Source organism: Juglans regia, chromosome 11, assembly GCF_001411555.2.
Source record: "Juglans regia cultivar Chandler chromosome 11, Walnut 2.0, whole genome shotgun sequence".
In the NCBI taxonomy this organism is placed as follows: domain Eukaryota; kingdom Viridiplantae; phylum Streptophyta; class Magnoliopsida; order Fagales; family Juglandaceae; genus Juglans; species Juglans regia.
Genome location: NC_049911.1, coordinates 36,013,665 through 36,026,971, shown reverse-complemented (window position 1 = coordinate 36,026,971; position 13,307 = coordinate 36,013,665). Strand labels below are relative to the sequence as shown.

The 13,307-nt window shown below is 34.8% G+C and overlaps 1 protein-coding gene across 1 annotated transcript; it reads right to left on the bottom strand.

Annotated features, from left to right (window-relative positions):
* Positions 1–4,042: 4,042 nt before the first annotated feature.
* On the bottom strand, positions 4,043–11,931 carry LOC108992232 (synaptotagmin-4). The gene is made up of 13 exons (XM_018966723.2): positions 11,657–11,931; positions 11,422–11,526; positions 11,191–11,241; positions 10,976–11,096; positions 9,849–9,976; positions 7,303–7,404; positions 6,946–7,020; positions 6,782–6,861; positions 5,915–6,065; positions 5,602–5,832; positions 4,980–5,279; positions 4,643–4,756; positions 4,043–4,515 (listed from the first exon to the last, which is right to left on the bottom strand). The coding sequence occupies exons 1-13, from the start codon at positions 11,759–11,761 to the stop codon at positions 4,369–4,371; spliced, it is 1,710 nt and encodes a 569-aa protein (XP_018822268.1). The 5' UTR covers positions 11,762–11,931; the 3' UTR covers positions 4,043–4,368.
* Positions 11,932–13,307: the final 1,376 nt, after the last annotated feature.

Genomic DNA, 13,307 nt, shown 5'->3' with positions numbered 1-13,307 from the left:
GATATACTCTTTATCTATATACACACGACTTATTTCATCATAAATAACCTTACTTTTTCATCTTAACGCCACATTGTTCATTGATAAAATTTTAATTATTATTTCATCAGTACAATAACAAATCAATCATTAATGAGATTTGTTATTTTTTTAATTTTTTTTTAAAAAAACCATACATATTTAAACATATTTCATACATTCAAATATATCTCAATGATATTCCCAAAATTCATTCAAACATATTAACTTACTATTATTCACATTTAAAAAAAAAAACGATATCTTAATTTTATTGATAATTCTCACTTATAGCGGAAGAAAATCATGGTTACATCCATATGCATGGGGGTTACAGATTTTCAACAAAAAAATTAAAACGCATAAAAAAATTAAACAAACCAACCATAATACAAGACAATCAATAATATTTATCAAAAAGAAAAATACAATACCAAGATAAATTAAAAATGGTGAAACGAAAGGCACGTGTAAGAGGAAAACATCAACACATAATGTCAACTTAGATAAAACAAATAAAATTTATCAATGGAAACCTACTTGAGCTGCAGGTAAGGGAGACCAATTTTATCTATACGAAGAAGACCTTAGAGGTGACTGGCCAAATTCTCACTATTAATGATCCAATCTATATTTAAACCCTCAGTGATTGGCTAAAAAATCTGCCACGACATTATCCTTATAAAAAATATGGGTCAAACGATACTCCACATATAAACTATTATTCACGTGTAAACTCAAATTATATAATATAGTATTAGCATCAAACGAAGCTTTTGTAGTTAAGAGTTTCAAAGGACTTTAAATTAATTTAATTCATCCTTATTTCGAATGATGTGATTGGAAACCTTAAAGTAAATGATTGTTGAAGGTTATCTTGACATCATTTTTTTTTTTAAAAAATTTTAGAGAATACAGAATATATTAATATATCAGAAACTCTCTCCTGTGTTTATTGTTCTTACCAACCACATGCCTTCCGCAATCCCACCTTCGGCTTCGGGTTTCAATCCGAACTTCGACATTTTTGCGTGGTATCTACCTTAAACGCCATGAAAGGCTAATAGCACAGCAATCTGCGAATTACTTGTAAAGAAAAGTTGCAAAGCATCAGCCAAACGGTTATTTTTAACGTTATTTGGGGGAGTTGTAAATTAATTTGGTCAATTTTTTTGTTATTATTAATAATAAGATTAAATATTGAAAAAATCTATAGCAAGCCTTTTTATTTTTATTTTTATTACACAAGGATGATGCAATATAACATCCTTAGAATATTTTCACATAACAATATACAAGTAGGGCCCTCTTTAATCTTTTGTCCATCAAATTCAAAGAAAGATCGACTGTGTTAAGGTACATACAGAATTAGAATCTACACTATATTGAAGTTCTATTACAAACTCAAGTAGAAAACTCACTTTTTAAATATTTTTTTAAAAAAGAAAAAAAAAATTCACAATATTATTAAACAACACTTAAAAAAATAAAATTAAAAAATTGGAGCGGTAGCTCCCAGCAGATCCCTAGGCATTTTTCCAAACTCAATATTATGAGATATTCTATTCCATTTTTGGGATAAGGGCATTTTTCAGACAATCTGCAGTCTATCCATAAAACCTCATTGTGTTTTAGGGCAAAAATGACCCTACTTCACTTGAGCTTTTGAATGAAAAAAAATTAATCACCATCCCTACTTGCAGCACAGCACAGCACCACCCCTGCAAGTCCGCAATCACCTTCCCCCTCCATCAAATATCTCTAACCAAAGTATCTACAAAAAGAATATCCATCACCACTGACTTCTGACGCTCAGCTTTTGTCTTTGTTGGCTTGTTTCAAACATTTTACGAGTGTTATAAGTCTATCTATATGGGCCTATGGCTGTCAGTTGCAGGGCATTGCAGATATATGGTCCGTCTATTTGCATGTAGGTGTTACAGAACCTTATCGTTGGAAATGAAGGTCATGAATAATAGTGACCTAGCCTGTACTTTCTCTTACCAAACTAAACCTGAAATTGACAGACAAAAGAATAATTTTTTCAAGGCCAAGAACCCCACAATACCTCCATCTCGATGGTGGCTGACTCTGCCTCAGAAACAGAGGCCTCTCTGACTCTCCTCAGTATTTCTAGTTTTACTTCTGTTTTCTCTATTTTATTCGACCCTTCCCCTATTTCCACCTGCACTGCAAACCTTGTAACACAGCTTTCAAATGGATAGTTCTCAATATGTTCGCTCTCTTTATTCTCTACCCTCGTTTCCGACTCTGTTTCCACACAAATTCCTCCGTTCTTTTTCTTAAGTACGCTACTAGTTCCAAGTTCAAATCTTTGCAACTCCATCAGCTTCCTGACCAAATCTTCTCCAAGCATTACTGTAATGATTTCTACCCTCCCAAAATAAGCAAGTTCAAGAATGCAGTCCAAGGCCGCAGCTCTAATAGACAAATCTTCTGATCTCAAGATGTTGACAATTCTCAGGATGTCACGGTTCGATTCCATTTCATCTATTAATGGACTTCTGATAAATCTGATCAGCGAGCAAAGAACTTGAATCGATGAACGCGAACCCATCGAGATCAAAGCTCCAATAGTAGGTCCCATAAACACCAATCCCACAAATACATTCTTGTTGAATCTAACTAAAGCATCTACAGCGAGAGCCGCTTGCTCGCGAAGCCGCTGCGAACACGTCGAGTCGCAAAGTAAAGATTCAAGAATAGAAAATACCTTCGCTCTCAAAACCAAATCTTGAAAATCTCTATCGAAACCTTGGCACACTCGATTCTTTAACTCGATCAAGACCTTACCTTTCTTGTCCTCGTCCGCCGATGCTGTTAACGTTCTTGCAAGAATTTGAACACTTTCGCGGTCAAGAAATGCTTGAATCTCAGCCTCGGTCGTAAATGCAACCTGGGAAATCTTGTATTTTGTAATTTGGCGGCGAAGGATGGATTTGAGGCTATAGCTCTGAGATTGCTCCAGCCTTTCGAGTAAGGTCTTGAGGCTGCAGAGCAAACGAGAGAGGTTGAGAAGTTTTGGGTCCGTGGAAAAGGCCGTGGCGGCCTCGGCTTCGAGCTTCGAAAGAACTTCAACGGTGGTTTCTGACTCTTTGTTTGATAGTGAAATGGGGTTGCATCGTAGATCTTTGGAGGCCTTCTTTAGCGCTTCAAGTAGTGTTAAAACACGTTGGTTTTCTTGTTCTCGATCAACTTCCAAATCCATGGCTGCTTAGAGTCGAAGCTCAGTGAATTTGCTTGCTAGAGAGAGGGAGAGTGAGAGTGAGAGGCTGGGAAGGACGGGAAACCTAACAACCGGTCCAAAAGGCAGGACGAACCAAGTTCCAACCAACCGTTCAACGTATACACGGATACGTCTATTAGCTGTCCTCGCATATAGACAACTGTTCCCCGCGAAGGAGAAAGCACCCTCGTTTGTCTCCCTGTGAGTGGGATGAAAATTTGATGTGTTGGCTGGTGCAAGGGAAATAATAAAATAGACGATATAAAGAACTGACATTATATTATGCTACGTTAATTATATAAAAATTTAATATGTTAAGTTTGAATACAACAACGTTTTTATTAACTATTATATGTCAGATATTGGACTGGCACTCGACAATTGGTCGGATAATTCCAGTTGATGCCGATGGAAGAGACATACAGACTCAAACTGTCAAACATGATCGAATAAGGGAAAATGGCAGAAGATAAATGAGATGCTGGATTTATGTGGTTCTAACATTGAAGCCTCTATTCACAGATCCTAGAGGGAAAAATTAAGTATTAGTGGACGTCAGAATCCATGAATATTTGCATCTTAGTTCTAGATTGCTTACCAAATTTTCAGTGATTTTACAGACAGATCGGTTCTGGACGTCTACTGTAGTCTTCGGATTCGTTAAAACAATCAAGAAACAAGATTGCTCGATTGTAAGCGAGATCTTTCTGGCTGTTATGATCTAAAAGTTAAAAGTTTAATTAAATTAATATCCAACAGTAACTTTTGGATCAATAACTGAGTCTTTAACACCAATCCACTAAAAACAAAAAGCGAGATCTTTCATGTAACTGTTGCAAGGCCATTTTGAATCCTGTAGGCGTGAGTGATGCAAATGGCCTCGGAAGAACATGACTGCTACAAAGTTACAAACTGACTGAAAATCTTATATGTTTGCTTTGAATTTCTTTACAGTTTTACACAATGCTAACAATCAGGGACCTAACTTGGGCGCCCCCCCCCCCCCGCCCAAAACAACAAAAAACAGGGCCATTTTGTATGGATAAAGGAAGAAAACGCATTGTAATTTCAAGCCAAATCTGATGCCTGCGATGTTACATGGATTAAGAATCCCGGAGTATATTATCTGGTGTCCACTTGAGATGTAAATTAAGCTTTCCTGATTTAGCACCATCTAGGGGAAAACTATTCTGGAACTCCCCTTCTAATATGACCCTAGTGAGTGTCATGATGACTCTTCCTATTTTCTCCTGTAAGATTAGTAGAGTTAACATAAGAATGCAAGTAGTTTATGTGGTCAATCAGGTCACAAACTCATACCAAGCTTGCTGTCATTAAACACAGAGAATACGATGAAATTTATATCAGAAAAGTTACCTTCCCAAAAGTGTCGTGGTCCCAAACTTCCACAATTAACATATCACGTAACGCGTCCTCCACAAGAAAGTCAAATGTTTGATTCCAGACTGGATTTAAGTTGTTGTTTAGAACCTGACAAGAATAATGTTCAAGTATTTTAATCGAAGTATCCATGTATAGCAATTAGTATCTGGCAATATAGCAGATGGCTCATACGGAAGGGACTTGGTATCTCCAGTACAAAGGGAACTAGTAGCCCAGAAACGAAGAGTTTAGATGAATTATATTCTTGTGAAAAAGCAAACAAAGCTCGAAAGAAATGGATGATTATTGTGATTGAGAATCTGAATCTCACCCGAGTCTTAGCTTTTGTTTCAGATTTTTTCATAATAAGGACGACAAAGGGGTCTGCCTTTCCAATTAAATCCACAACTGGCAAGTCTTCAGCAGCTACTACTGTCACAGATAACACTCCTCTCACAATGACACTGCTCTTCTTCTGTGCTGCAGTTTTTCCAAGATCGCCAACCTCTGTTTCATCAGCTCCACTCTTAAGAGCCTTCTTCTCCAAATAGGTCAAGGAGCTTTCAGGGTCAAAAGGGTTTTTAAAGATATTTTCCATGCCAAATGGACAGTACAAGAGTTCCAAGTGCACCTGAGGCCAATAAAATGTAATAGACAGATACTAAATAATCATTAATTAACTTGTTGAGTTCGAGAAGTGAAATGAGGTTTCTATAAAGGTAAGAACAGTAAGGAGTAGCCACTGTACATGGGAAATGTTATGGCAATCTTCCTCTCACTTTTTTGGTTGGCCACTCCAAGAAATTCACTTTTTTAATATTTGACTCGTCTGATATTTTCACGCCAATTTTTTTATGCTCAAGTTGATTAAAGAATACCTTTCAACTCTGAAAAGGATGAAATGTCTATTTGCTCAAATTCTCCCAATTACTACGATCGTATAGAATTTTCACCTGGCCCCTATATTTAGTGTCTCTTTGAACCTCCAAATCCTTCACCAGTGGCAGCCACACATCCTTCACTTTACCAGGCTGAAGGTCCTTCAGTGGCACTTGAGCACAACCAATGAGTTCGGAAGCCTGAATCCCTTCATCATCAAAAACTCTTACAGTCAAGTGTTGTGTTGAATCATCTTCAACAATGAACTCAAAGTGCTCGTTCCAGACTGGATTCAATTGATTATTCTGAAAATAAAACAAATAGCTGAAGTTTAACTGCATCAAAGGTGGGCAGAAAAAGGTTAATGAATTAGATGAGTTGTCTTACAATTATTTTGCTGGTTTTCATTCTGTCACGTAATGGGCGTATGAATAAGACCACATACGGATCGGATTTCCCAATGATATCTTTATTTGTCAAGTCCTTTGCTTGCACTAGCTTCACTTCTAATGTTCCAACAGGCTTCAACTCTAGGTTGCTAAGATAAAACAAAATCAAAGATGATTCATCAGAAAATAGAAAAAAAAATGTTCCTTGGTTTTTGAGCATGTTAGTATGAACACAAAGGATTCTTTTCAGCAAAGAAAAATTGTGGCTGGGCAGTGCTCAAGCGTATCCACTATAAATATGCATGGACCATCCTGTAAAGTATGTACGAAGATGAACATCTTCAGTGACAAAAATTGACTTGATCAGTTTGCATCCAAGGCAGCTATCCTTTAAAATGAGTTGGGTTTTGTTATCCTGGTTTGAATTACAGACTTTATAGAAAAATGCAATCCAAACGACTGAATCAAATTGCTCATTTGTCTCACATAAAATGTTGAATCAATAAACATAGAACTATGCATACCATGCGGTTCCACCCCCACTAGAGATTAGACATATATATAATCTATTTTCTAAATAAAAAAATTATTCTTAATATTATGTATTATTAATTGCTGCAGGACAAAAATGGGGTTCACCAAATTAAAAACCCTGTTAGAGAATTATGCATGTAAGCCATGCTAGGAGTGTGGCAACCAGATCTTCAACTGCAAGGCAAATCTAACTTAGATGAGATCAACCGAAGCTAATCTCAACTAAATACCCAAAGATATTCTCAACTAAATACTCCAGCACAAGCCTTTACCAGGTAATAGGATTTTTCTGAGGGGAAAGGGATATATAGGTCACTTAAAGCTAGCATACCTATAATCCCCAGGCAATATGGGTACTATTTTCCGAACCGGCCATGTGATAGAATCTTCAACAGCATCCCGTATTGTTTCCTGAATGACATTATAATTTAACACTTCAAATTCCCCACTCATTACAAAAGTGGTAGAAATACCAGAAGACGAGCTTACTCAAACCTCAATAGCATCAGAAATCCCTGGGATTGTTGATATATCACCACCAACAATTTTAAGAGTAAAATCCAGCTTTTTCTGTAGCGAGAAAAAAGAAAAGTTAGGATATGAAATTTAAGGGCATCCCATGTTTTTATACTTATATATCTCTATATGCTAAATTTTTGATGTAGAATATTATGTATGGATGTATGTTGAAATACGTCCCTGCATAAAAAGTATTTAATTCTATCTATATGCATGCACATGGAAGGAGCGCTTAAATATTCATAAATCTGGCCTTCCCTAAATTTTCTTGCCTTCTGGTTGTTAATATAAGCATTAAGATTGTTGAGTATAAGAAAGATAATAACAGTTCACCTTTTCTCTCAGTGAATAAGAAACAGCTCCAAAACAAGGAAACTCATCAACAAGTGGTTTGAAGATTAACCTGAAAACCCCAGTGAATCCAATATTTTTTACCTGTATGAACAAGTTAGAGCAGAAAACAACAATGATGAGGGACGGTATTAAGGTAAAAGCACAATACCTCAGAAAGCTTTCTTATATTTCATGACAAGTGCAAATTTTTTGTATATTATACTTAAAGAATACATGCCTATTCTCACTAATCATAACAAGTGCAGAACCAAAATTTGCTCATAAAAAAAGTGCAAAACCAAAATGCAAATAGTAATTGAAAAACTTATGTAACGCCCCAATGGAAGGCCCAAACCACATGGCCTATACTCCAAAAGGACTAGTCAATGATACAATTAGAGTCCCATTAGAACCTTATAAAGAGCAAGAACTTCTCCTTCCCAAACAATGTGGGATCCCATACACCACCTACCCTTATCCTTATCATATGGGGTATCACAATCTCCCCCCCTTAAATTCCCGACGTCCTCGTCGGGCCTGTCCTTCGTAAGTGGCACGGCTCAAGTCCCACATTTCTGGTTGGGATAGGCTCTGATACCATTTGTAACGCCCCAATGGAAGGCCCAAACCACATGACCTATACTCCAAAAGGACTAGTCAATGATACAATTGGAGTCCCATTAGAATCTTATAAAGAGCAAGAACTTCTCCTTCCTAAGCAATGTGGGATCTCATACACCACCTACCCTTATCCTTATCATATGGGGTATCACAACTTAACTCTCCAAAAGAAGAAATTTTGACAAAATGGTGTTAGTAGGAAATGTATGTAATTTCACATTTTAAGTTCAAGGTGCCAAACTGTATGACTAAGGTTTGATGGTGTATTATTCTCACACAGAAGAGAGAGCATTAAACTGCATAAGATGCTAGTATAACATGAAATAGATGCCACTCTACAGAAGAAATAATGCTACTTATTTGTAGCTTAGACTGTAGACCATTTGCATCAATATTTAAATAGCACGCACCTGAATTTGCCAAAAAAGATTAAATGTTACTAGGGGTGTAACCGGTCCGGTCCAGTCCGATTTTGGACAAAATTTAAGACCCAACCGGTATGTACCAGTTTTACATTTTTCAAAACCAATTACGCACCAGTTATCCTCCTAAACCGGTACCTCCGGTTTTACCAGTTTCCGGTCCGATCCGGTTTTCCGATTTTTTTAAAATGTAAAAAACATATAATAAAGTGTTACTTCTTATGATAAAATGTTATTAATAATTTAATATATATTTTATGTTTAAAGCATATGATCAATTAAATTTTCATCTTTAAGATTAAACTTTTATTTTATAAATTATAATAACATTATCTTATATATAATTATATTAATAACATATAATTAAACAAATTACAAATGTTCATATTTAAGATTAACATTTCATGTTATAATTTATAAATTATAATATGAAATTATTTCATATATGATATATAATTATATATATTATATATAAAAATTTAATATATAATTATATATTATATTAAAACTTATATATATATAAATTATTTTGTATAATATATCAAATTAATTTATATATATATATATATTTTTTCCAACCGGTCCAGTTCGGTCCGGTCTCGGAAACTACAGAATTGAAACCGGACCGGGTCCAGCCGGCTTTCATAATATAGGAACCGGTTCCGGACCGGTTCAAAACCGGACCAACCGGTCCGGTTCGATCCGGTTTTCTGGTTTAAATTTAAACCCCTAAATGTTACCAATGATATCCATTTGCTGAGAATAACGATATAAATAATCCCAACCAAATATTTGTGCATTTCATGCACAGAGAGGGGGTCTATCCAGAACAATTGTTCACATGGAAGCTGATTCATGTTAGTACGTATATACTGGAGGTTTTCAAAGTAAATGCTGTGCCTTAAAGGACTTCAAAATCACCAAAAAGTCAGTATAAAATTTCCATGGGAATGTCGATATAATGCAACTGTCTCAGGCCAGTAGATCAGTTGCACCGAACATCTACTATAGAGATGTTGGGAAAGGTAAAAATCGATTGTGAAGCTTATAGTCAGTATTAACAGGCTGTCAAAGCCACAAATGGAGTGTTAGATTCTTACACCAAGTGGCAAGTATGACAACCATGCATCATCCTTTACTTGGGCAGGATAAGAATCAATCCTTCAAGTTCTATCCTTCTTTAATAGATTAGTCTTGATGATAACAAGAAGCACAGCTTGACAGAATAAGCATAAAAACAATTTGGTTCAGTATTCAAATGCTCATATTATACCTTGAAACAAAACACTCAAAACAATGTATATTTAATTCATTACTAAATTTAACAAAGGTCATTAATGAATCTCTATGGATTAAAGGGATGCATATGGCTTTCCAAATGTCATTAAAGGGGAGAAGTCAAATCTTCTAATTTCACACCAATCAGAAACATCAGAAATAAGCATGTGGTTACTGAGCATAAGCAAGATGGCTATGGAGCATGAGCAGTAAGCTAAGGCTAACCTGTACAGGTAGTGTAACACCAACTCTAGTTTTTATATCAAGTGTAATATTTGGGTTACCATCCCACTGCATCTCCAACTCCAAAGTGACTCCGTGACTATCACTTTCACTTTCAATAACGGAAACTCCTAGAGAAAATCAAGAACTCAGGTGAGTGTTATCACAAATCTGATGAATGAATAAAAACAGCATATTCTCCCAGAATTTATCACTTTCATGTCTGGATGGAAGAAGCGATTGGAAACCCTATGTTTAAATAAGTACCAAATTGAAAGGGCTTAAGAACAGGCAGAATGACTTCAACAATAATCATTTCTCAGACCAGCTGTCAAAAGGAGACACTTGAGTTTGATTGAGGGGCACGCATTAGGGCTCTACTAATAAACTAGAAATGGCCTTTTCTTGCTTGTGACTTGCTAGTTTAGTAAAATCACACTTTTCATTTTGATAGGAGTGGGTGCTTGCTGGGCAGAACACTCTTCATTCTTCATCCGAAACTAATGAATGTCAGGTCGGGATTTATACTTGCTCCTGTTTATCGTCATGTATGCCACAACTTCAACTTATTGCCAATAGCAGATCTCACTATCGTTTTGGCTCTGCATTGAAGTGTGACTAAAGGCTTGAATAAGGAAATTTTTTATTTATTACTTCTCTCTAAGATAACTAAATTCCTCCTTTCAATTATAAATTAGTTTTTACAATATATTTTAATTTTTTAATCAATAAAGCAGCATAACAAATTTGGCACCTTAATATTTTGATCTGACATACAGGTTTCTTATTTCTTGAAATCTATGTGAGAGAAAACAGAATGTTTGCTTTGAAAATTTTAAATTCCAGAAAGGGGAAAAAAGATAGTTGTTTTCCCAAATCCCTCGGTTTTTCAAACATCTACTGGCCAGAATAACCTTTCAGGAGTCTTACTTGAAGTTACAAGCGAGCTCTGACGGGTATATCAAAGGAAACTGCAACAGTAACAGAAAATCACAAATTGGAGAAACGATTATAGCATGGTATTTTGGATGTTATAGACGCATTAACTAGACAATTATTATCAGATGGATGCCATCTTAATCATGTAGCAGCTACCAATCGTAAACTGATGCTTTAAAAGTCAAACCGACCTGTAAATTGGGGAGCCACAGTGCCGAGGGTTAGCTTGGAGAACTTGAGGGAAGCTAAGACCGCTGGTCTATATTGCTCAAGAATTGGCTCCACATTGTTTCTTATCAGCTCTGATGCTGCCTAAATTTAACAACTTCCCATGATTACCACATCAAACCCAACAAATATTCAGCACTGTTCCGGTAAAATTTATACAAAGAGAAGAAAAAATTACCTCATCAACATATGGCCAAATCTTGTCAAGTTGGAGATTAAGCCAAGTTAACTGCACATAACAAAGACATCAGTGTGAGCGCACAGATCATATACACACTGACACACATGTATATATATGCTTGCACGAACGCAGGCGGACATACATACATACATGGCACGTGCATGCATAAATTCATATAGTTAGAAGGGGAAGACAGAAAAAATTATCTAGCTTGTAGGTTAAACATAACTTCTGTCGCTGCGAAAATACGACCCAAGTTGGATAAAACTCATCCGGAAGGATCTTTCTCGAGTCTTGCACCGTCATTCTTGCAAATGCTGCCACCGTCTTTGCCTAACGACACATATAACATCGACATGGATCAGAATAGGAGAAGTTAAGAGCAATATCTGAAGGATAAGACGAAATAACACGAGTGTTACAAATGGGATTGAATAGATGACAAGGATTACGGATTGAATACCAGATCGGAACGACGCTTGGATCGGATTTTTTCATAACGAGCGAAAGAGATTATCAAGCCAACGCCGAGGACAATGCCCATAAACATACCGGCATAGAAAGTCATCTTCCGCAAATCTTAGAGATACCACACTGAAAAATACAAGAAATTCATAAGTTATGTGTCGATCTCGGGGACGATCTTTAGCTGAAACATGAATTTCTTAGTGATTCAGTCAGCCTCGGGGTGGCCATTCTGATAAAAACAGAGCTTCTTTGGCGATATGGCACAGAGTTTCATAATTAATTGATTATTAAAATATTAATTATTGGATTTCTTTATGAATATCATCTATTAAGTCTGGAATTAAATGGAAAGTAGTTGTATTCTTTTCTTTTGCTTGCCTTGCTTTCTTTGCTGGTATGCCACGTTATTTAATCTGATCATATGGCCGATTGCAGCTAATAAATAGATTTTTAAACTGATGACGTCAAAAAAATTGCACAACATCCCCTCAAAAACAAATTTATTTTTTAAGAAATTCTATTTATAATCTTGAGGTTATATAGGTAAATATTTTATTACATAAAAAATATTTATTTTAAAAAAGATATTATTAAAATTTAAAAAAAATTTAAAAATCAAATTAATTAAACTTACACATGCAATCTTCAAATAAAAATTATACATAACATTATTCTTATTTGTTTTGGTCTCTCATTATGGTTCGGGAAATTTAAGGTAGAATATATTTCTTTTTCTTTTTATAATTATGTTGTGTTTAAATGTTGAATTAAATTGAGTTAAGACGATTAAATATTATTATAATATTATTTTTTAATAGTATTATTATTTTAAAATTTAAAAAAATTAAATTATTTATTATATTTTACATTAAAATTTAAAAAAATTATAATGATGAATTGAGATAAATTAGGATAAGTTTATAAACTAAACGTAGACTTAATCATGAGATCTACGACTAAACTTTGATAATTTTGGTGGGTGGAATCAAGCCAATCTCAAACTCGGTTTCTTCGATGCCAATTCAAGTCATTATTTTAGTCGAAATGCTAACTTTACACGTTTTGAATTTTAGGCTTTGGGTATTATATTTAAAATATCTCATTATTATTTATTATTTTATTATTATTTTTTAATAATAATAACGAAATATTTGAAAATATATCGATAACCAAAGACAATCCGTACTCTAAAATTCTAAATTCATCATATTATATTTCACAGAACTTAATGAATAGTACTACTTATAACCTCTTTTACTATCATTATTTTATAATGTAGCATTAAATAATTAAAAATTATTTATTATATTTTATTTATAAGTCTATCTTTTAATATCACATTAAAAATATTGAGAAGATGATTATAAAAATAACGATAAATAAATTTTTCTAAAATCATAATTACGAATTTCTATTTGTCACGTATGTGTGATATGAATTAGTGTCTGGCCTGCCGGCATTTAACCATTACTTGCAATGCCATCTGGACGTACCCTATGGTTTCTTTGCACGGAAGCCCAACAATTAGTTCCACGTGTTCCAGCCAGCACTTTAATGCTTTATTTATATTTTCAGTTATTCTGCGTACAATCACAGCGAACCGTGGTGTAATCAGCTAATGCCATGTCTATATTAAAAAAAAAAAA

Coding starts and splice junctions, on each gene's coding strand:
- LOC108992232 (XM_018966723.2), bottom strand. CDS start 11,761: ATGACTTTCTATGCCGGTATGTTTATGGGCATTGTCCTCGGCGTTGGC. Junction 11,097..11,190: donor TTTGGCCATATGTTGATGAG/GTAATTTTTTCT, acceptor TGTTAAATTTAG/GCAGCATCAGAGCTGATAAG. Junction 6,862..6,945: donor GGATTTCTGATGCTATTGAG/GTTTGAGTAAGC, acceptor AATGTCATTCAG/GAAACAATACGGGATGCTGT.